Raw genomic sequence first — 25,278 nt, forward strand, 5'->3', positions numbered from 1 at the left:
GGGTTGTGGTCAAGTCCATACCCCGAGGCAAGTGTCCCTGAAACGGGTCAGTTGCATTTATACTCTTTCATGCATGCCAACTGCTATTCCCAACCTTCTCTTATCCCAAAGATTTTCAAATAATACAGGGGAATGGCATTCACTGCAATTGTATGAAGAAACCCTTGAAAGTGATTGCGTGCACAAATGTCGTGTCACTTGTTTCTCATCAAGCAATGGCCCAGGAGGCAATGTACCAACCAGCATGCTGGTCATTATCTGCGGTTGTCTAGGTAGTACTCCTCATCCGAAATTCCAAGCAGCATCAGGGTGCAGGCATGGATCCATTTTTACTGCCTCTTCATACTGCGCACACTATGTACTCAGAGAGGCTGGCAATATGCAAGCCAGAAGAGTTAATATTTTCTCTCCGAGTTCAACAGGGAAAAGGAACTGGGTTATGATTGCATGGCTTTGTGTTCAAAATACGCCCACTTCAGGCTCTCATGCAAGCCAGCTATTGAGATCTTATTATTGCATCTCACTGACTATAAAAACATCATCCAATACCATTAGACTGAAGCAAAGTCTAAGTCTGTCAGTGAAACCATGCCTCAAATTGGTATTCTCAACTCACAAAATGGTTGCCTGTGGTTTTAAGCTGTATGTGGTTGTGTAGACGTGCTTGCCAAAGCATTCACAGTCTAAAACAAAAGGCCAAACTCGACTGAGAGCCAGCAAGGAAATTGTATGTGTCGACTCTAAAAAAAGGTAAACATAACATTTACAGTAGAGTCTTCTCAGGGAGTTCATCAGACTTTTAAAAGTTTTCCACAAGCCTAGATTTGATGTAGCAGAACTGTTTAACATTACACGACTGATCTGAACAATTATGTGCCATTAGTCCAATAAGAAACCTTTTTTTTTTTTTTTTTTTTACTGTACATGCAAGTTTGCGAACAATTTAGTCAAATTACAACCATCCCAATTCTCCCCTATTAAAAGATCAACTTCACCTCTGAGTGATGATCATGTGCTTAATTGTGTGCATATCCACCAGAAGCCCTATTTGGTCTGGCTTTATGTAGCATGAACATGTGAGGAATTGCAGATGAGCGGTTTACGTGTGGAGACTCTCGGAGGTGGCCTCGATGGCAGCATCCATTCAGCGGTCCGGCTGTTTCCTTTGTGATCCTACAGAGATTTCTTCTGTTATTAGTATCGACTTGACAGGATTTGTGTCCGTCACTGCAAACCACTTAATCCAGATCAGCCTTTAATACTAATTAAACTGCTTGGGGACACACTCCAGCGCCTGGTAACTTACAACCAGCTCACATGCCGATTACCATTCTCTCTAGAACCACTTGACCTGAAAATAAAACGGTGTCCTTTTTATTTGCTGTCCATTACGTGTATAGGGCTTCCTTTGTTTGCTTCTTAAAAGACCCAGAGCCGCCATTGTCATCACGGTAATGTCTGATTTCCCATCAGGTGACAATTTAGCTTATTAAGGTTGCACAGATGGAGATGCTTCTGGAGGAGGATTACTAAAAGAGTTTGTCGACACACTGTTCAGAGGACCGCAGAGATGTTTGCCTTGTGACAAATGGCAAGTGCAGCCCCACTATGCAGGAAGTGCTATTGGCGAGTGCTTTAAGATGTTTAATTAAAGACGCTGTGTGACAGGAGGGAGACCTGCGCGGGGTCCGGGGACTACGCGGCTAATCCTCTTCCTGCGCACACTATCCCCTTGCGAGTGTGATTGATGAACTGATTCCTCTTTACATCTTCATTTGCATGGCGTGCTAAAGCCTGCACGGGGCTGAGCCGCAGCAGACGAGATCTCCTGCGCTAATGCCAGCTAATATGATAATGGGAAACAAGGCAAGGTTAGCCGCCACTCGGCTCATCCGCACTCTAGCCCATTAACTCTGGGCTGCGGTACACCTCTTTGGTCGCAAATCGAAGCATCCCGCAGGCAGCGTTAATCTGTTGAGGAAGGATTTTTATGATTTCGTCAAGGATGTTTAAGGTGCTTTTTGTTAAATGTTTGAATTAAAAAATGCAATGTAATAATTAAGCTGCATCCCAATTTGCGTATTTAAAAAGTATGCCGTTTTTTTGTATAAATAGTGCTAATACTGTTCACACTAATTAAAAAATAGCAAAAGTGCACTTCTGTTACCCGAATGATGAACATATAGAATTTTTGTATTTATTTATTTTACTTTTTTAGATTTGTAATTTGTATAAAGCCCCCAATGAGACATAGTATCAAAAAAAAAAAAAATGAGATAAGAGGAAAGATGTTTTTGCACTCTCTATCAGAAGTATTGTGTTCCCCCAAGAAACTTTTCATTCTTTCACAAAGCATTTGCGTTTACTCGCAAAATTATTGTGTTTCCTGAGAAACTGCATTCGCTCACAAAAGCTCATTTTTTCCTCCCACCACCTCATACGACTTGTTTTAAGAGAATATTTGGATTTTTTAAAGAATTTTTAGACGGTTGAATACATAGTGTATATTCTATTTTGTACATCATTCAGGACAGAACTTTGATTTTATTTAGTTTTTCATTTTGAACTAACATTCTATTTTTGACAGAAAAAATTGTGTTATGTCATAGTAAAATTAACTACATTTACGAATGACAAATATTTACTAAATTTGAGGAACATTTTGGTCAAAAATGCGCACAAATAAACCGTGCACACAGAGCTACAATGCTAACGCTCACTCTCAGCTTCCTTTCACCCTATGAACCTTCACCGGAAACTTTCTCCTGGTGGGAGGCGGTTATATTTTCACAACGTCTGCCGGGCCCCGCTTCCTTTTGAGTTTGCATGTTTAAAAGGTAGCCTCCTGCTGGGAAATGGGTTACTTTCAAAATAGTTCACACCCATGCGCTACAAAACTTCTTGCATTATTAATTTGTTTACTCGGAGATGGGGAGTGCGATTTGATGTCTGGCTTTCCGAGTTATCACGCACTCAGCAAATGGCGAAACTCCTCCAGAAGTGTTGGATAATGCTCACCGGGTGCGAGCAATTAAATGTTTGATACGAAAATGGTCTGCGAAGAGCGGCTGGGATAATGAACGGTCGAGGGGGTCCCGGGGTCCTGACCCGCTCTATAGCCATATGTCATGCGGGTCTGTTGGGGAATGGTTTGCCCTCTAAACTAAGATCGTGTCCAGCTGAAGTGGCACTCCACGGACCTGGACAGAAGCCAGCTGACTGTCTGGAGTCAGCACGCTGGTCCTTAAACACTCAGTCTCACTCGCATGCGTACTCACACACAAGGAGTGTCTGTGGAGAGAATCCTGCATTGAGCGAGAGGAGAAAACAAAGGTGAAGGTTGATCGAACGTCCAATCTATAGGAAAGAAAGGGCGGACCCAGCAGGGGCTCAAGAAGGCCTTGCCTCAGCCGTTTTCTTTTTTTTTCTCGAAAGAGTTGGCCCAGAATTTCAGTGTGCAAGTCAGTGTGTTTGATAGAGCAAGGACAGTGCATCTTGATTCTGTTTACCTCTAAGCCCGGCCCGACCAAAATCCTCAACATTGATGGATGCCAAGAGGTCAGTACTCAATTACGTGTCCTTAAATGAACCAAATGGTAAAAGAAGTACCATCCAAGCACCAGATACTTGATTAAATAAACATTATGGTTCTTGTTTACTGCGAGAAATCAAGCATACACAGTAAAATTTTAGCCTGTGAGATTTTTTTTCCCATCAGTAGCAGTGTTATGAGTTGAGCCAAGTAGTGTATCAAGTTTCCAACCATGTAAAAAAAAAAAACAAATTCTCGAATTTCTAAAGTTTATGCAGGAAACTAAATAAAAAAATAAATACATTTGCTTTATATAAACTGTATACTATACTGTAATTATACTTATTTTCAGAGAATATATAAATAAAAAATTAGGCTGTTTTTTAGAGAATATGTGGATTTTTTCATAAAATTTTTATTTATTTTTTACCTGGATTTGCAGACTTTTTTTCAGAGAAAACGTGGAATTGTTTTTACTTTAATTTTTAGATTTATAGACTTCTTTTAATAGAATATGTGGATTTAAAATAATTATAAATTTTTCTTAGATTTTTAGACTTGCTTTCACAGAATGTATGGAATTCGAAGTAATATTTTTAAACAAGAAAAAAATATTTGAAAATGCGGTAATAATAAATTTAATTCATTGCATGTTCTTAGAATGCAAGTCTTATCTCTCACATTTTTGCTTTTCAAGTAAGCTTATCTTGTACGTGTTGGATTTTTTAAAATGTATTATTACATAAAGCAGTTATAGTATAAAACCTATAACCTATAGTTTAAAACTTTCATAGTTTTGTCAAAGTTTTCAGAGATAATGTTTTTTTTTCACCATTAGAGATACAAGACCGGGAAGCATACGATCAAAATCCTTCAACTCTACTTTCACAGACAGATAACAGCTTTTACATCATTTCACATGCTATATCACAACTCAAAACAGAATTTAATTTCAAGCTCGCCGAATGGTCTGAATCGCTAACGTTTCAGAGAGTCGTACATTAGTTATGAACAGAGAGAAAGAGAGCGAGAAAAATTTTGGAGCATAGCTTTCGCTTGCATTACTTCCCTCCTCCTTCTCCACCCCTTCCTTCCCTCCCACTCACATACTCACACACACTCTCTCCCTCTCGCTACACACAGCGGTGAACACACACCCTCATCTATAATTGATGCTTGCTTTAGGCAGATGCTGCAGGGATTGGGACTAAGGCAGCTGCTTAGTTTATGGAGGAAAAAGGGAGCAAGATGGTGGAACAGGTATTTTTTCACCGTTATTCTGCTTACCAAGCGTATTACTGCATTTTTTCTCCTCCTGCCCGTCTTCCTTTTGTGCTGTGGCTGCACAGTAGAGCGGGTGGCTTGTGTATTACAGCATTCGTGTGTGTGTGTGTGTGTGTGTGTGCGCAAAAGAGAGTGTACGCTTTGAAGAAAGAGGGAGCCCCCTTCAGCAACTCTTTTTCAGGCTGCCTTATCAGCAGCTGTTTTGCTTTCTATCTCTCTTTTCACACGTTTCATCGCCTCTTTCTTTCTCGTTTCTCTCCAGTCCATCTCCAAGCTCCATTTCGGGTCGGTCTAGGTGGCTAAACTCATAAATTTGGCAGCCACAAATATTTAAATGAGCCGGATTCTGTCATCCACCCTGAGAGAGCGAGTGAGAGAGGCAGACGAGAGTTAGACGCGCTGCTCTTCAAACGGTTTATTTGGCTGTGTTAAAGTCAAACACTACCACCCAAAACGTTCCGACACGTACCGCTTTAGTGCTGTTGCGCTCAACCTGGCTTTCCATCATTTTTAAGGCATTAGCGTGCGGTTGAACTCAATGCGACCGTGAGCCGCGTCTATTCGTGTGCATGCGAAATTTAGAGCAACTTCTCGCCTACGGAGCGAGGGAGGAGTAGCCTCGTTGTGTGTGAAATTGTATTTGCAAAGTGTCGTAAAAAGCCCTTTACCAAAAACAAAGGCACTTTTTTTATAGCTGCATATGTTTTGTAAGTGTTTGCCTGGAAGCCGAGTGCAGTGAAGGGATGAATCCAGCGCACTGCCACGTAAAACATATTTCAGTCCTCCAAATGTGGTTCTCATTAGGGTGGAGGCCAAAGCGTTTTGCTAAGCCTGACTGTCTGCCATTGCTTTTTTTTCTCCCAGTGTTTGCCAGCAGCTATTTTACAAGGGCCTCCAAAAAACCTCAGCGACGGCACGACTATAATGACCGCCAAAGTAGAGCTCTGCACCGACAGGGGCTTCCCACACCACGGAGGCACCTCTGTCTTTTCGCTAACTTTCCTTCCGCCCTCCCCTTAACGTCTTTGACACTTGTGCGTAAAGAGTTTAGCACTCCTGATCAAATGATAGTCTAATTATGGTGTGGTGTGCCCACTCTTGAATATCAATGTGCTATGCGAAGTGCTGATGGTGTTAATGGGAATCAGCGTGATGTGTGTAACATCTGCCTAAGGAACAGCAGGGATTTTTTTTACAAGGTCCCGTTTACAGAGTAGCAAGTTGCGGCTTCCCTCCTGGCTCTCCTCGACAAGTTCGACTCGCCAAGAATGAAAATCTTGCCATTATTTACATAAAGGTGAATTTTTGAAGAATATAATGGTTGCTCTTTTCGGTATTTTCAACTTCAGACAGTTTTATCCAAAGCACTTTTTATCCATTGCACTCAAGGTATACATTTTTATTAGCTTATACACTCCCGGGGAATCAAACCGACAACCTTGGCATTGCTAGGGCCATGCTCTACTGTTTGAGCTACAGGAAATCACAATATAATGGAAGTGAATGAGAAATGGACCTGTCATTTATAAGTGTCATAAATGTGGTCCATATGAGTCTATACTCCTTCTATATATGCACTATATTAGTAATATGTGACCCTGGACCACAAAACCAGTCTTAAGTCGCTGGGGTATATTTGTAGCAACAGGCAAAAATACATTGTATGGGTCAAAATTATTGATGTATCTTTTATGCCAAAAATCATTAGGACATTAAGTAAAGATCATGTTCCATGAAGATATTTTGTAAATTTCTTACTGTAAATATATCAAAATTAATTTTTTGATTAGTAATATGCATTGCAATGAATTTCATCTGGACAACTTTCTCCATATTTAGATTTTTTTGCACCCTCAGATTCCAGATTTTCAAATAGTTGTATCTCGACCAAATATTGTCAGATCCTGACAAACCATACATGAATGGAAAGCTCATTTATTCAGCTTTCAGATGATGTAGAAATCTCAATTTTGAAAAATTGACCCTTATAACTGGTTTTGTGGTCCAGGGTCACATATTATAACTTTGTGTGGGGAACAGGCCAAAGTTTTACATTGATTGTCTTTTTTGACTTTTAACCATTACAACCAGATCATTGAAATAGATGTTTCGAGTTTATTCAGTCTGATTTGTGAACAAATTATTTTGAAACGATTCGACTCAAAAGAACTGTTTTAGTCTGTTCCTCACACAAAACTATTGTATCCTATTCTGTAGAAAGTCTTACGAGTTTGGAACAGTATGAGGATGAGTAAATGATGACAGGTTTTCATTTTAGACTGGAATATTCCTTTAAATCACAGCTTGAGCTCTGGACTTTCTCTCCTTTTATCCTACGCTTTGTACGTAGGGGGTGTTTCTGTGTAGTGTGTCAGAGGAGAGAGGAGAGAAAGTGGTGGGAGAGTGTGTTTCGCTTTGTTTTAGCATGTGCAGTTGTCCCGTGTCAGAGTGTGTTCTCGACAGGCCTGTGGGTGATAGGATCTCTCTGCCTACATAACTCCTGGTTTGGCTTGGAGGAAGAGATGTGTGTGCGCGTATGAAGTGTTTCACGAAGTGTTTTCTCCTGTAAATAGGGAAAATCACAAATTAGTTGATTCTAATATGTCAGTTGTTTCTTCTAGACTGCAGTAGGATTAAATGGAAAGCAAATCTTAAAGGAATAATTCACCCAAATATGAGAATTATGTCATAGTTTACTTACCTTCATGTAAGCCTTTCTTTCTACTGCAGAGCAGAAGGTATTTTGGGGGGAAATAAACATTTTTTGTCTATAAAATAAAGGGTCTAAAGTTGTTTTGAACTATACTGACTTTCATTGTATGAAGAGAAAACATTTTTCAATATATATTGTGTGTTCTGCAGAAGAAAGAAAATCAAGGTTTGGGAGGTTATAATGGTGGGTAAATGAGGACAGAATTTTGGTACCTTGAAAAATGTGAGCACACCTGAAACTGGCAAAGTCTTTTTTGAAGATCAATTCCTTCAAGTCAAAGATATGAATGCAAACACTTCTCATTAATTTTTTTCCAAGATCTGTACTCTGCACATTCATTATGGCTATACTTCTATACTCCTATCTCAAATATTGGTTTTTGCTAGAAACCTCTGACAGGGTTGTTACTGTTAACTAAAACTTTTTTTTTTTTTGTTAATTGAATTAAAGAAATAAAATAAATTATTAATATTAAGTGACAAATTTAAAAATCATAAATTAACTGGTAACTGAAAAGTGCCAAAAATTACTAAAAAATGTAGTAAAATATAAAGCTAAGTAGAAAAAAAACAAACTGAAACTAACAAAAAGATACACATTATTAAAACAAACTAAAATTAAAATGGACACAGAAAAGCTCATTCAAAATATGAATAAATTATATTATAGTATATAAATAATACCAAAATTACACTGACCTCTAAACAATATAATTTTCCAGCAGGCTGTACAGAACAAAAACACCCCATCTGGTTATACAAAACCTAGATGAATAAAGCTATCATCACCTGAAGTTTTAACAAATAGTATCCCCATCAAATCCACACAGCTGTTTAGATGAATGTATTTGTCATGCAATATTCCTCATTATTTGTTTTTCCATGCATCACATGACCCAAACCTGTTGTGTGTTTTCATTCTTCTAGTCTGCCATTGTTTATTGATAGCAAGAGCTAATTTAGCCGGAGTTTGGTCTCTTGGGTGCAGCATGCAAAGTGGCGGTTTAGCGTTGATTCGGTGCTCGGGGTGGAGAGACGTCTCCACACGTAAGTGGATAATCTGAGTGCTGGGAGGTGGATGAATTGGTCCTGATCAAATAAGAAAGCTCTTCCCGAGATAAAGGTCTGCTGTGTGTTGTGTACGGAACGCATTTGTCCGTGGGTGTGCTTGTTCATTTGTTGTCGGTCCGGTGCATGCTAACACTCTAATTTAATTGGCCCAGCTGTACGAGTGAACTTGTGTCTGAAGCCGAGCGTGTGCTTCGCTAATGGTTTACAAACAGAGGGCACGACTGATGTGAGATGTAGCGTGTGTATGTGGAGCTCATATAAAGACCAAAAGTATGTGCAAACCCCCTTATAATGAGCATAAAGTTTAATGCATAAAGTCATGCATACAAGCATGTCTGACCTCTTGTGTCTAAATGAGAGCAAATCCCATGATGCTGTGTCAGGTGGAAAATAGGGATGAAGCTGAAAAACAACAAAATGATCATGAATTCTACTGAATAATAGAAAAAAAAAGATTATCCAACAAACACAAAAGTGAATATTTAAAGTGATATTTTCAGATGCACATTTAAAATGATGACGGATTATTGAGTCTAAAGCCCATATGGCTAAACTGTAACCCCCGGTTTCACAGACACAAGGTTTAAGCCTAGTCCTAGACTAAAATGTAAGTCTGAGCTGTTTCAACTGAAATAAACTTGAACTAACTGATCTTAAAATATATCAGTTTGTTTTGTCTCAAGATGCACCCCAGTAATGTTTTTTTCTAAGCATGTTTATAAAAATTACTTCAATGTCCTAATTGAACTATGGCCTAATCCTGGTTTGGTCTAAGCCCTGTCTGTGAAACCAGGCCTAAATATCTTAAATTAATCTGTGCACAGTATGATTTCAAGTTCAAGTTGTATGGTGTCCTTTTATTGTCTTTTTATTGCCAAAATAACATTTAAAAAGATACTATGTTATTCATGTTTTATGTTTCATGTAAATATAAATGTATAATAAAAATATAAATATAAATATGAATATAAAGATATACATGTAAATATTTTCTAACTATATACTGTATGTGTGTGTATTTATATATACATAATAAATATACACAGTCCACACAAACATAGTATATTACGTAAACAAACACTTATGGATGCGATTAATCGTTTGACAGTACTAGTAAATATCTCTGTTAATATTTTAAATGTTGTAAGCGAGATTAAAATGTTTCTGTAGTTTCTGCAGAGATGTTTCGGAATCTGTGTTTTAGTACAAATCTTTTAAATGGACAAATTATGAATGAAAGAGAAAAAAATGCTTTGTTGTAATGAAGGATTTTAAAACTTGCCTTTTATTTAATCAATTGAATTGATATGAATGAAATGATTAAATTAATTACTTGTGCATGTTTGTGACATAGAAACAGTTGTTAATTGTCACAATACCCTGGTTTAACTGTGTAACCTGCATGAAAGGTCAGTGAAAAGACCTGAAAGAATCCTTTTGGTGGAATAAAAAAGCTAAGATTAATCAAAATCCCCACAATTCACGTGAAGCATGTATTTTACATATATTTATGAATTATAAAGTTGGCAAAAATAGCTGCTGTAGCACCAAATGTCCAGTGTTTTCAAATGAATTGCAGATATGGATGTGCTGTTCAGGTGTCCACATACTATTGGTCATTTAGTGAAGCACTAACATTTTGCTGTGGTTCTCTGTTTTTCAGGGTAATCAAGACGCCCCAGCACCCCCAGAAACCATGGCCCAGCCTTACCCATCAGCCCAGTTCGCTCCCCCTCAGAACGGCATTCCTGCTGAGTACACGCCATCCCACCCTCACCCGACTCCAGACTACCCGGGCCAGACCCCCGTGGCAGAGCACACGCTGAACATGTACCCCCCTGCCCAGACGCACAGTGAGCCCAGCGGACCAGACAACAGCGTACAGGCGGTCTCCGGCACAGCCACAGTAAGCTCCCATCTCTCTCTCATGCTATATCTCTGACTCTTCTTGATGGCATTGCTCGTCACGGTTCAGGTGTTTTGGATTGTGCTGTGGATTGAGGTGGCCTCCGTGATCTGCCCTCCAAGGACATCAGTGCTGTAGCCTGCCTTAATATTTCATATGTTTCAGGGCATTTCCATGAATAATTGACAATCTTTGTGTTATTTCACCAACTCAGAGTACAAAGTGCTCTCAGTGAATTTAGTTTGGTGAGGTTTTCACTCCTAGTTTTGAAAATAATTTTAAGAGCGTTTTCTGTCCCAAAATGGTAAGATGGATGCATGGTAACAGAAAGTTGTTGGAGAGTTTGGTTTATTAAAGAAATAGTTCTCCTAAAAATCTAATGTTATTATTTTTTCACCTTCATGTCATGAGCTGCAAATTAGCAGTGAATAATGACTTACATTTTGGTCTGTTCCTCAAACCAAAGTTATTATTTGGCCTCAGAAAATTGTCTGTTTGTTAAATTGGGGATTTGTGGACTCGGTTATCCATTTAGATTTCCAGTTTTTTTTTTTTTTTGTTAGATACTTAGGGTAATATACCACAAGAGGGTAGTTTTGGTGTGTGTGTGTCTGTGTGTTTTTCTCTTTTTTTGATAAATATTGTTTTAATAATAATAGATTTCAAATTTCATAACCTATAGGTCAGCTGAATGGATTCATTCATTGTGAATTGTTAGTTTATTACAATTATGACAATGTCTTTAATTAAAATAATAAATAAATAAATAAATAATAGGCCCGTGTATAATTCATAGAATTATATAGTGCTCGGATGTATTTTTTGACTGATTCTGATAGTTGATTGTCATTTAAAATGAATGAATTTACATAGAATATTTGATTTCATATTTTACATTAAAAGCATAAAAACATTAAAGTAATATTTATTTTAATATATATTCTGTAACAATCAAATGACAGCTGGGATGAGCCTGGAGGGCTTCTTACCCCATAGTAGAGGGGCAATATGGCCCATTTTCATGATTGTAATGAATTTGAATTGTGCAATATAAACTAAATTAGCAAATATTTGCTTTTATTCCACCTAATTTTATGAGTGATAATACATCAGCACCCTGTAAATGCTTAAGTTCTCTCTAAATATAATAAGATTTTACAGTAAATCCATACTTTTCATCCTCACATGTGAACTACATTTATGATGGTTTGATGGAGGTTTTGTGCTTTTAGAGCTAAACAAAAGTGGTTCTTTCTTTTTAAAGAATGGTTCTTTAAAACTGTTGTCTTTTGTGCTGCATTGGAAAAATAATAATAATACAATTCAGGTTTGAGGTTGAGAAAAAAGTAAAAGAAGTTTAATTGAGGGTGAACCATTCCTTAGAAATTGCAAATATGTACAAATTTTTATGATGAGCTCCTGATGTGTTCCATAATTAGACTATTTGTTTAACAGACAGAATGTTTAAACCGTTTCAGTGATTTGAAGGAAAATGTGAGCTTTCTTGCGAACAGCGGCCAGATTTTTATTGCCTATCCTACCTTAGTGTTCAAATTTATTTTTTAGTGCCAGAGCAGAAAGGAGCAAAACCACATCTGGAAAAGCCATTATTTCCCCCCCCTGCCTCTCTCCTTCTCCCTCGGTCTCCCGCTCTCTCTGTCTCTTTCCTTCACTTTCCGAGCCTAGTGTAATGGAGAGAAAGCTAAACTTTACAGACCTCCAAAGCTATGACCTCATCTGGCTAGAGCTGTTTTTAGATCCAAGTCATTCTTCACAGCTGATCCTTCATCTGCAAACAAAAGAAGCTTAGACTGTGATACTTCCCCTGTTCCCATCTTTTCTTTGTTTGTTGGAGTATGTGATAACCAGTCAGTCACCAATAGATGGTTTTCAACACTGTTTTGATAAAGTGCCGTGGATTCCCGCCATGTTCTTAGTGGTCAGTGTGTGTGAGAGCTTGTGGTGGATTTCTGAAATGCATATGGAACAGCATTTACTTTCCACAAGCAACCTATAATAAGTATTTTAGTAACACTTTACAATAAGTTCACATTAGAAATGTTATTTACACTAGTGTTCAAATGCAGTTTCGAGTAACAGTTTTATTTTTTTATTTAGTTTTTACATTCTTCTTATTAATATTTTTATATTAAGCAGCACAAGCTTTTTAATATTTGGTAATGCATAAAGGCCTTTTCAAAAACATTTAAAAAGTCTTGCAGACCCCAAACTTTGAACAGTAGTGTATGCAGACAAATTTGACATAAATTCACATTTGTTTTAAATTATCAATGAGCAATGTTTTTTGTTCAGTGCTCAATGTTTTGAACAATGTTTTTAAATTCACATTATCCTAAATGGATTAATGCTGCAAAGAAATCGAAACTAAATGTTTCCAGTATGTCAGTACATTTATCTTAACATACTTTTTACTTTAAAGTTACTTTTCAGGAGCCAAGTCACATCTATATCTAAGTTAGTGATTATTTTTTAATTGCTTAAGAAATAACTACAGTTATACAGCAGGAGGGAAACAAATTAAATTATTTTCTGCTGCCAGCAGTTTTGTTATGGCTGTTATTATTAATTGTCACCTTCTTTTCAGGACATTAGTCATCACAATCTCAGTAAACACCACGGGTGTAATGATGGTCACAGACGCAGGGGTGGACCTTTAATTTAAGTGACCTGAGTGGTTGTTAAAACCAGCCCACTCACAGATCATTTCAAGTTCATTTAGTTTCGGACGATACACAAAGTGGTGACGTCCGAGTGGGTGAATTGTTTACTCTGTAATTAGCCTGTCCATTGCCGCCAGTTTGACCCATTTCAGGCTGGTTTGCAGGCAGTGTGTGAACATGATAGCCAGGCATTATCTCATTGACTATATAATCAGCCCATCATAGTGATGCAGGTACTGCTTCCTCTGTTGGATATAGTGTCGCTTCAGAAAGATGAGTGATTTATTTGATCTCATATTTCAAAAATATTTTCTCATCCATATGTTTTCTGAAAAGGATGGTGTTTGACTAATCTGTGTAGATGTCAGCTCGGTGTGTCGGCTTGCTGCTCTGACTCCTGTCGCGCTTCATTGGCCCTCTTCCCCCATGTGTTCCCAAGAGAAATGGCCCCATCCTCATCCAGCCGGAGTGAGAGCTGCCTTTCCTTAAGGGAGGACATGTGTGGAATGAGCCGTACCCGCAAGAGGGCAGACATCTTACAGAACGGCCCCCTTATGGTGCAGCGTTTGGGGGTCGACGGATGGTTGTTGACTCGCAAGTGATAGTGGAGTTTGACTTGGACTGCTACTGCGTTTCATCCCAGTAATGTTGCTATGCTGAAAATAGCTTAATCGCCGATGTTCGCTATCGCTGTGGTTCAGGAAACCCTCAGCGTTGTACCTCTGCAGTATTGTGCGGTTGTTTGTGCGTGAGAACATCTTCACACATGAGCGTGGAACACTCTGAAGCACTGAACGCTGTGGCTTCGGTTTGTTTATCTTCCACAAATGCTTGGTTTTTGTTTTCCTGCTCATGTAAAATCAACAATGCAGCAAAATATGCATTTGTTATAATGAACGACTATTAATGAATCTTTTGATACCAAAAAAGATTAACTGGAAGCCTTTTTTGTGTTTGTTATTGTTTTTCCCTCCATGTTGAAGTCCTCTGCCAGTGAGAAGAATGCTGCACAGATGGCACGCTATGTAAACTGTCAGCCGTATGCATGCTATATACACACACACACACACACACACACACATACAGGCTGTATTTTTACCTGGCACACATCCCAGAATTGATCAGAGAAAGGAATGAAAAATGTTCTTCTCCTTTTAGCTAGGTTAACTATGTAGCTGGCCATAGTCCTATATAAAATGTGTATATACACTACCTCAAAAGTTTTTAAATAGTAAGATGTTTTTGTGTTTTTTAAATAAGTCTCTTCTGCTCATCAAGCCTGCATTTATTTGATCCAAAGTACTGCAAAAAAAATTCTATTTAAAATAACTGCTTTCTATTTGAATATATTTTAAAATGTAATTTATTCCTGTGATTTCAAAGCTGAATTTTTATCATTATTAGTCCAGTCACATGATCCTTCAGAAATTATTCTAATATTCTGATTTGCTGTTTAAAAACATTTATGATTATTATTATTATTATTATTATGCTGAAAACAGCTGAGTAGAATTCTTTCAGGTTTCTTTGATGAATAGAAAGTTCAGAAGAACAGCGTTTATCTGAAATAGAAATAGTTTTTTTAACATTATAAATGTCTTTATCAACACTTTTGATCAATTTAAAGCATCCTTGCTAAATAAAAGTATAAATTTATATAGATCAAAGATCATATATATATAAAATTTTCCAGTGTGGGGAATGTGGTATAATTGCATCAGCCGTCATTGATTCATGGGGGAGTTTTTGTTTAATTATGTGTTTGAAAGAGTATGAAGGGCGTAAAGAAAATTGCATTACCCTACTTTGCATAAAACTATACAGGATTTATTTATACATTTGTGTGTGTGTGTGAGAACCTTTCCTAATGCACTTTTCACATAACATGGTTAAACAAAAACTCCCTCCTGGATCAATGATGGCTGATGCAATTATTCCACACTCCCCGCACTGGAAAAGTTCCTCAAAAAGGAAAATATTTTACTGGCACTTTACGCTCCAAGTCCTCACTGTGCTTTGTTAGGTTATCTTTTTCTGTCCAGCGCTGCCATATGTGTGTCCGTGTGGGTTCTTACACTCCAGCGGCTGCGTGTTTTTGTGTGTGTGTGCTCAGAGCATACACCGGCAGCCCTGTCAGTGTTTGCCGTTTAGCACTCAGTGTGAGATCAATGAATGGTAAACACTCACAACTCTGTGAGTCCCCAATCAGTAATTGAGTAGGTCTCCCAGGCTGATCCGCTGTCCTCCCTCACATCCCTGTCCTTATCGCTCCATCTTTCCCTCACCTTTCCTTCCCACAGGGAGCAACACAATCTCTGACTCCTTTTTTTCAGGCCGCTGGAATCGATCAAGATTGGAAGCATTGTATTGTTTGAATTATGAAAGCAGGATTTTGATGCCTGGATATTTCAGCACGTGCTGGGAATGCTACTCAAAATGCGTTTCGCTTGTGCTGCAGGCCTCTATTTTAGTCCTATAGATTTATTCCTTTTCCCCCGTCTCATCCCATCACCTCAAGATCAGTCACCGTGGCCTCCGGCTCCCCACGGCAACTAGACAGGGGCGAATCGATTAATTGATTTCAGAATCAATTAATTGAGCCATTAAGGCAGCCGTATGCACAGAGCATGAAATGAGATCTTTAAAACGGTACATATGGCCACCGACTGTGCCATGCCTCAACCTACAGACCCGCTGCATTCCTTCCTATACTTTTATTGAAAGAGCAGTAAATGGAAAAGCATATTTCCAATTATAACACCCCAGTTGTCTCTTCTTGCCTCACGACGCCATTAAACCAAGCCTCTCGCAATAGGAAAAGTGCAATTTTGTTAAAGCAATAAAGACAGCGCACATCTTGTCAGTTTTACATTGTATGGTTTACTATGCTGCTTTAGCGTTTTATCTTCCGTTTTTCTTTGTTCTCTGCCTTGAGGAGTGGGTGTTCTTTTGTTTATGACTTGTAATAACACAAGAGATTTTTTTCCTTTCCACTTCTGCAGTCTTTCATGTATTGAAAGACTAGTATTTTTCAAGAGCTCTCTATCATGTTTTCCCCCCACCCTTGCGTTTCAGTCGGGTGAGTATATCGTGCTGCCTGTACAAACATTATGATGACACGATATTCATATTTACGGTCCCAGCAAGCCCTTCTTTATTCTTCATTTGAGCTTTGCTTTTTTGACTCTTTCTTTTGCCGCTTTTATCAGAGTCGCCCTGAGCATTGCCTGATTTAAATAAGAATGCCACATGCTCACAGACACACGGCCCGTTCCGTTGCCAGTAATTCCAGTGAAGCTTGCTTTAACAGTCCTGAGCATCTGTAATGTCAGAGAGGCAATTGTTACACTGGGACTCAGTCATTCTTCTGGTCCAGACAATATGATTTCCAGAGCGCTTGAAGCATGACAGGACAGCTGCAGCAAGCAGAAAGTTTAAAAAATATCTCTGGGCATAACTGCAGGCTCGACGCAGAGCCTCCGCTCCCCTTTCTCAAGCTCCACAAAGGAAAATAAATGCACATATATTCACATACGTGCACACATGCTCATGCTAGCACACATAATGGGTGAATTACATTCAAGTGACACCACTATGGCCTCACTCCAAAGGGCAGAACACTTGAAGTGTTGCACATTTATGAGAGCAGAATCATTCATTGTGAATGAATCATTCTTTTGAACTGGATCTTTTTAATGAATAAATTGATTCAGTTCACAAAATTGACCTGAAGGATTAATTTATGAAATCTTGAATGATTCAACTCACTGATTCACATCTGGTTAACATCTCACCGAAGGAGAATATTAGAATATTAGGTCCCACTTTATATTAGGTGGCCTTAACTACTATGCACTTACATTTAAATTAATACTTTGATACAATGCACGTATTGTGTACATACATGCTTTTACATTGTACTAATATTTTTAAAAATACCTATATGTAATTGCATCTGTAATTAATTTCTATAATTACATTTATAATTACACTGTTGGCCTATTCCTTACACCTTAACCCTCCCTTAAACCTACCTATACCACCAAACCTGTTCCTAACTTTAACCCTATCGCACCTCAATAGCAGCAGAAGTGGTTTGCGATACAATATGACCACAATAAGTACATTGTACTTATTTTTTGATGTAAGTGCATAGTAGTTAAGGCCACCTAAAATAAAGTGGGACCGGATATTATATAGAATAGTATATTCTAATTATTATACAGTAAGTTATAATGTAATTTTAACAATATTATTAGTGAATAACGGCTTACATTTTTATGTGTTCATCACACATGAAGTAAGACTTTAAAGGACTTAAAATGTACACTGCCATTCATATCCCAAAAGTTTGGGAAATTAACTTTTGGGAAATTTTAAGAAGTTAACCCTTTCTGCAAGGGTGCATTAAATTGATTAAAAGTAAAGACTTTGTTTTTGACTTTGAAAAAAAAAATTGTTTAAAGAATTTAATTAAAGAATGTCACATTTTCTGTTTTCAGCAATGATAATAAGAAAAATGTTTAATAAGAAAAATTATAATGATTTCTTTAGGATGATGTGGCACTGAAGACTGGAGTAATGATGCTAAAAATTCAGTTTTGCATCACAGGAATAAATTACATTTTAAAATTACATTTTTAACAGATATTTTAAAGTGTAATAATAAAGTATAATAAAAATTATTGTAGAGCATAATATACTTCTTTAAAAACTCTTTGTAAGGATGCTTCATTAAAAGCTTCATTATTCAAAAATGATTCATATGAAAGAAAGTATGGTTTGGAACAACATGAGAGCGAGTAAACGATGGCTGAATTGTAATTTTTGGTTGAACTGTCCCTTTAAGGGCACAAAAATGCCATTTGGAAGTCGCCCACTGACACACAAACACACACATGGGAGAAAAATAGAAAGCAAAGTCTCTCGCTGAAATACTCTCTCTAGCTAAGTCATACAAATACAGTCAGACAGAGAAACACACATACACTCAGGGCTAGGCTGCTTTCTCTCCCAGGCAGCAGTCCAGACTGAGAGGCACACAGTCGAAGGGAGCAGCCAGCAGTCATGTGTGGCCAGAGAGAGCGAGAGAAAGCAAGATATAGTGAAGCAGCCATGCCATATTTCACCCACGGCCCCGACCCCAGCACACACCGCATTACAAACTGTGCCTCAAACAGCGTTTGTGTGTGTGTGTGCGTGTGCTGTACATATGGTTTTCGTATCTGTCTGAGAAAGAGAGGCAGAAACAGGTGGTAAAAGTTTTCACCAGTTATATTGTTAAAACAAGGCTTTGCGTCTGGCACCCCGGGAACGCCTGGAGGTGTAGGCACGCCAGACTATACCTCCTGACTGCAGTGCCACAATGGACCAAGTCAAAAAAACACATCAATGGCACGGTCAACACCTGTGTGCAAAGACAGCTGCTTTTCTGCAACTGAAAGGCGCATCTTCGCCTTGAGTTTGTTTACAGTTGGCGCATCAAATTTACCAGACTTACTAACTGATATTCCCTGATTTCTTTTCCTTTTTCCCCACAGCAGACAGACGATTCAGCACAGACAGACAGCCAACAGCAAACACAGTCATCTGAAAACACAGAAAACAAAACGCAGCCCAAGAGGCTCCACGTCTCCAACATCCCCTTCAGGTTCAGAGATCCAGACCTCAGGCAAATGTTTGGCGTAAGTACCTGTTCTCTCTTTTTCTCTCTACTACTTTTATGGCATACAGCAAATAGTGGCCACGCCAGCACAAGTGTAGCTAGGGTCTGAGGTGTGTGCTAGCACACTGTTCTACTGCTTGTCGATTGGTATTTGAAGACTGGGTAAGATCTGTGATCTTGGTCAGCACCTTGTTTTGGTAGCTCCATAAGGAAAGCAGCAGGGTTGCTTCACTGGTATAACAGGGCATAACTCAATTATTTAAATGCTAATATACCACAAACTGATCCAATGTGACAAAAAAAACGTTACAGTGTTACAGTACATTTCTATTATAAACATAAAATGTGTTCTTCATGTTCATTAAACAATCCTGAGAAAATGATCACTATTTGCATATAAATATTAAGTGGCACAACTGTTTCCAACATTTATAATAAGAAAAATTATATTTCTTCAGCAGCAAATCAGCATATTAGAATGATTTTAAAATGTATAAAAATACAAAACTTTTTTTTTTATATATATATATATATATATATTTCACAATGCCACAGTTTTACTGTATTTTTAATCAAAAACGATTTTATTAAACGAAAGAAATGTCTTTCAAAAAACTCTTAGCATCCTCTTGCGTTTGAATGGTAGTGATATATATAAAATGATTTATTACAGTTATTTTAGCTGTTATTAAGTGCAAAAACAGAATTATCTTTTCAATTTAGTTTAAATGAATATTACCTCTATTTTGGGTGATTAATTGGTGATTTTTAGATGAACTAAAACATTTAAAACATGTAGCTTAATGCAGCCTGAACTGAAGTGTGTTTAAATGTCAAATCAAATTTAGACACTGTCTGATCTGTGTTCTGTTCTCTTTCCAGCAATTTGGTAAAATCTTAGATGTTGAAATCATATTTAATGAACGAGGATCAAAGGTACGTTTGTGACTCACTTCCTTTGCATGCTCTCATTCTTGACCAATTAGAACAGCCCAGTGAGTTTAGAGGCATAATGTTTATTTAAAAAGGCAAAATATGCAGTGATGCATTAGTACCTGTATTGTACAGAATAAATGCTTGGTGTAGTCATGTTAACGTATGTAATGCAATCTCATATCAGCTGCTGTGCTAGAGTTATTAGTGCCCTGTTCAATGGAGTGTGTTGAAATGTGTTTGGCACTTGTCTTTGTTCTGTTATGGTGTCAAATGAAGAACATTCTCCTCTGAGCTCCGTAATTGACAGCGTTATTCAGTCTTATGACACTTAGCATCATTCCTGTGCACAAACAATTTTCTTTATTGAAATATGAATTATGTTCTTCTGTTCCAGCTGGGGGAGATAATGATGCATGTTAACAAGTTCTGTAGTTCACAATCCTTTATCATTTGTCTTATGAGTTGATTTATTTTTTATTTTTTGCTTTTGTAATTCAATTTCTTTATGTTGCATTATACAGTGTTAAATGACAGCATTGATTTTATTCCACTTTTTTCCAATAGATTTTGTTTACTCTAAGACTTACTAAAGGTATATCCCTTTGTTTGGTTTCTTTCTCTCTCTCTTTTTTTTCTTAATTTCATTAAGTGACTTTACGTTCTTAGACGTGCTATTTCATTTCATTTCTCCTCAGTGGTTCTAACAGAACCCGTAAATTATGGTTAATCTCGATGCTTTGCATGGTGCAGGAGAAAAGAGGAGGAGAAAGAGAGAGGGGTAAATACAGCAGCAGCTGTTTTTGTGTGTGAGAATGGCAGAGGTAGAGCCACAGTGGATTTCTTGGGTGTATGACTGAATTAATAATGTGCATGTTGTTCTCCCCCTCCCCTCTCCCACCTGCATGCAGGGTTTTGGTTTCGTAACTTTCGAACATAGTGCCGATGCGGACAGGGCCAGAGAGAAATTACACGGCACGGTGGTAGAAGGTCGTAAAATAGAGGTGCATGTAACAAATATTTCCCTTCTCAATTGCTTTTTGTTTTGTTTTTGGTTTTGTTTTATTCATTTGTTGTTGCCGTTCTTGTTGTTATTCTTGATTCTGTTTTGTGTGTCAGTGTGTGCCTCACTCTCATCTCACTATTTTAGACGCATCACTCGTCTTTTCCTGTGTGTGCTCCTCTCTCTGTCCCTCTTTCCCTCCCTCCCTCCCTCCCTCCCTCCCCACATTGTATCCCTAATACGTTTCAATTATTCTAAGATCTCAAATCAGATATAATACGGTGCTCGCCGTTTTCTAATTGGTTTGCTTTTGTTGGCATTCACTTGTGTTTATTCGGTTCTTTTCTGTTTTTTTTTTAAGCATATTTTGGCTTAATAAGCAAACGGGTGCAGTAAGTCATCAGGCAGAGTGCAAACAGCATTTGTGTGATGATAGTCAGAGGCCTTATTGTAAAGTTGACGAGGGATCCGCTCTTAAAGCGGCCCGAAGTCGGCAGCGCTTGTTAATTGGCCTGAAGACGCTGCTATTAGACGGAGCTGCTCTCAAACACAAGCCTTTTCAAATCTACAGCTCAAATTACACTTACTTTACAGTCTAGAACAGTCACTGAAGGTGAAATACTTTAGCAAAACTGATCTGCAGGTCTGCAACGAAAGTGGGCATCTTTATAGATTCCCATTTGACAGTTGTGCTTTTTTCTTTACATGATTTTTTTTTTCCTTTTCAATTTTAAGAGTTATTCGGATGTGGTGCCGTCTTTAAGTAAGATGTTGCCTATTTTGCCTTCTCATTTTCCCCCCTTTTCCAACGGTAGCTGGTAGGCCCCTCACCAAACTCACTAACCGTGGTAGCAATACATACACACGCGGGCGATGGCGGCGAATGGTAAGTGGAGAGAGCCATCTGCCATTTCACGAACTCGGCGCTGATACCTCGTGACTGTTTTTTGACTTGATGTTGAGTTTCTTGATGCTGTTTTCTCTTGGTACGCGTGTTACTTGAGTGAACATTTAGCTTCCTGAGAGGCTCTGATTGGATTGAACTGAATCGTGCGCATCCTACTCAGATTCTGAACTCCATGATTATGTTAAATAATGCACCCTCTTTTTATATCCTTTGTTAGCTGTCCTTTCGGCTTGAATGATTTTCTTTCGTTATTACTTTTTAAAAAATATTTTCCTTTCTGATTATTATTCTTGTGATGAAGCACAAGGCTCTTGGAGTGTTGAATGCTAAATGTTGCTTTGTTTTCCGACTGTACCTCAACTCTGAATGCTTAGTGTATGTTGCGCAGTGCCAAACGTTTTTTTTCTTTCCATTCCTAAGTATTCTTTCTTTTCTTTTAACCTAATCGTTCCCTCTCCACTGCATGTTGTCACATATTCGACGCCTTTCATTTGTTGAGTGCATTTTGTGTGTTTATTTTTTTTTCTCTATGTACTCCTTCAACTTGATAATTTTTTTGATGACGCATGCTGACGAGTCTTTTTATGATGAGACTATTGCATATATTTTCTTTGCTTTATATGTCTTACCACTTTTCTTTAACTGTTTGTTATGATCTGTATTCATTTTGAAAATCTTCACTGTAATGCATGCGATATTTGTTAAAACAATATTTTCAATAATTACAGATTTTAGCTTCAGTATGTTTCTTGCTCACACGCTTCTGTTTGTGCTCAGGTTAACAATGCAACAGCACGGGTAATGACGAATAAAAAGACTGTCAACCCATATGCAAATGGTAAGAACAAGTTTCATTAATATTGCGAAACATCATACTGCTTTTTGTTATGTTGTGATGGACTGATATACAGTGTTGAGAAAGTTACTTTGGAAATGTAAAAAGTTACAGACTGCAAGTTGTAATAATTAGTGTAACTATTTCAGTTTCGTTATTAAATGTAACTGATTACATGTGATTACTTTTTGATTACTTTTCGAAATTTCTAATGAATGTATTAAACTGCTAATCATTCTGAAATATTTAAAGCAGGCAGGGTTAACCGTACAGTAGTACTCAGCACTGATGTCAGACAATCCTTCTGCACTTAAATTAAGGTTGATTTAATTTTAAAAACACCACAAAATCAGACTTTAGCACCTCTTTTTACTTGGAGATTGTTCTGATGTTAAATACACATTTAAATCATAAGATATAGCCTAGTTTAATAGCTATGATACTGTTTTTGAAATCAAATCTTTGCATAGCAAGACAGTAAATACTGGCATCTTACAATGCTTTGAAAAAAAACTGTTAATTTGAATTTTAAAAATAAAGCATATAAATAATACCAGATAAAACAGTTATTAAATAAGCATGTGTCCTAAACTCTTGAAACATTGGAGTCTCATATTTTAAAGCAGTCAATGCAGTTTTGGAAAGAAATCAATCATGTCTGTATGACACAATACTATGTGTTATTTTGGTAAATATATTTTGTATTTTGAGTGTAAAACAAACTAATAATAAAATAATTTGATATCATTCAATTGTATTGTAACATCTGAGGTCTGTATCTGAGACCACTAGTAAAATGGTTCTATTTACTTAAATTTTTGTAATTTATACTAATGTACAAATTACATCAGTTGAAAATTTTGAGAAAAAAGTTGAATTGATATTCCTTTAATGACAGCAGCACTGTTACATGTTTGTTTAAAACCTGAAGATCGTGTTTTCCAATATAATTTGAAAATTATCCAAAGAGCATCTTGTGCAGATCAGTGTCACAAATGTACTCATTTAATTAAGTGCAGAATATGAAATATTGCATATTCATTTAATGCTTATTAGCATGCTATTTGGCAAGTTTTGACCATAGACTAAGTTTGCAACTTCACAAGCAGGAAACTTTTACTGTCTTATTCACAATCAATAGCTTTCTGTGGCAACAGACCTCACAGATTCAAACTAAGATCTTGTAATTTCAGTTTTCTGAAAATGTTTTTCACTGCAGTTCTCTTCCTCACCAAAAAAGTTTAAATGGAAGTGAAATACCGAGACAACCTTTTAGATCTCAGTTGATATCACTGAAATCTCTCTCTTTTTTTGTACTTATGGAGGGCTTAAGCAGACAGGCCATTTGTAGAGGTTAGAATCAGAGAGAAATCTGTCAGACCGCTCCGTGCCCTTTCCTTACTCTGGATGACAGCAGCGCTTCAGTGTGGTCAGCCCTCTCTGACATCATTACGCACTGGCCTGGAGGGTCTAGTTAGCCAGAATCCATCTCTATGTATTGTAGGATCAGATGTAAATTTTTAGTAGTGCAGACCGAGGTGGCTAATATCAGATCTCCCTCTCTGTCCCTATATATCTAGGCTGGAAGTTGAATCCAGTCGTGGGTGCAGTCTACAGCCCAGAATTCTATGCAGGTGAGTGGATCCACATTTAAAAGAAACTGGCTCTGTAAATCACTATATCTTTACTAAAAAGATTGGGTATGAATGTTATTCTAACTTTTGATTTTTGGACATAAAATAGCTCTAACAAAAACAAGAACTTTGAAAAATGTAGGGAAGAATGCCATTGGAAATGATCAAAAGTAGGTTTTTAGTTTTTCTTAAAAAGTAAAAAATTAATTAATTCATATATTTGTAAAATGTATTAATTGATATATTTGTACATGTAGAACTCCTATAAACTAAAATTGACCAAATCATTATCATTTATCTTCACCTTTCTGTAGATTTTCTGAACATCAGAAATCAAAATTGTGTTCTTATAAATAAACACAATCGTATTACTGTAAATTCTGCAAATGAATAATTGCACAAAGCATCACTGTAACACAGAGGGATAAATGCATTTGCATTTAGGGCTAATGGGCAGCTTCACTAATGTGCTTTGTGTGTGTGAAAAAGTTCTCAACCCACATGCCCTGAATCATCTGTTTATGAACACTGCAGAGGATATGAAATGGTGAATTACTCTGATATCAGATATGATATTTTCATATTCCTTTCAAAAAAGCAAGTTTGAAAGCTCACTGTTTTCCTGTTATGTTATTTTATTACCATATTTTGGACTGACAGTGGCTCCAAATAGTATTGGCAGGTTAAAAATTGTATGAAAGTCACTGGATGAAAAATCAAAGAAAGTGCCATTCGTTTTGAAGTAAGAAAGTGCACTTTTCACGCTAATAATTTGATATTTCATACTAAATGCAATGAACTACACCAGTGGTTACTCTGCTACTAAAATGAACCCAGAAATGCAAAGTTACTTCTGAGAGAACAGCATCATTTGTTATAGATGCCTCTTGCCCAGCTAACAAAAATATGCTCCAAGTACATTTTGCAAATGTTTCCATTATATTATGAAAACATTATATCTGAACATTCAGAACATTTCAAACGTGTTTTAAAAAAATATTATTTTGCTTATGCAAATGTTACATATTATAATGGGAGCGTTACTTTTAAAAGTTCTCTGAATGTTCTGAAACAAGTAGTGACATTTAAAAACGTTTCAGAAATGTATAAGTAAT

The 25,278-nt window shown here is 37.3% G+C and overlaps 1 protein-coding gene across 5 annotated transcripts in view; it reads left to right on the forward strand.

Moving 5' to 3' along the window:
• Window positions 1-25,278, forward strand: part of LOC306844580 (RNA binding protein fox-1 homolog 1-like) — a 262,566-nt gene that overhangs the window by 209,459 nt on the left and 27,829 nt on the right. For 3 of the 5 annotated variants that reach the window (XM_079376815.1, XM_079376813.1, XM_079376812.1), the window contains 6 exons: window positions 10,263-10,505; window positions 18,727-18,870; window positions 19,734-19,787; window positions 20,696-20,788; window positions 22,472-22,532; window positions 24,110-24,163. In XM_079376815.1, coding sequence (XP_079232941.1) covers window positions 10,263-10,505; window positions 18,727-18,870; window positions 19,734-19,787; window positions 20,696-20,788; window positions 22,472-22,532; window positions 24,110-24,163 — 649 coding nt within the window. Of the gene's footprint in view, window positions 1-4,664; window positions 4,793-10,262; window positions 10,506-18,726; window positions 18,871-19,733; window positions 19,788-20,695; window positions 20,789-22,471; window positions 22,533-24,109; window positions 24,164-25,278 lie in introns of those variants that run through there. The other 2 variants (XM_079376814.1, XM_079376816.1) reach the window with 2 other exon arrangements.

Source organism: Barbus barbus (genome assembly GCF_936440315.1).
Source record: "Barbus barbus genome assembly, chromosome: 3".
In the NCBI taxonomy this organism is placed as follows: domain Eukaryota; kingdom Metazoa; phylum Chordata; class Actinopteri; order Cypriniformes; family Cyprinidae; genus Barbus; species Barbus barbus.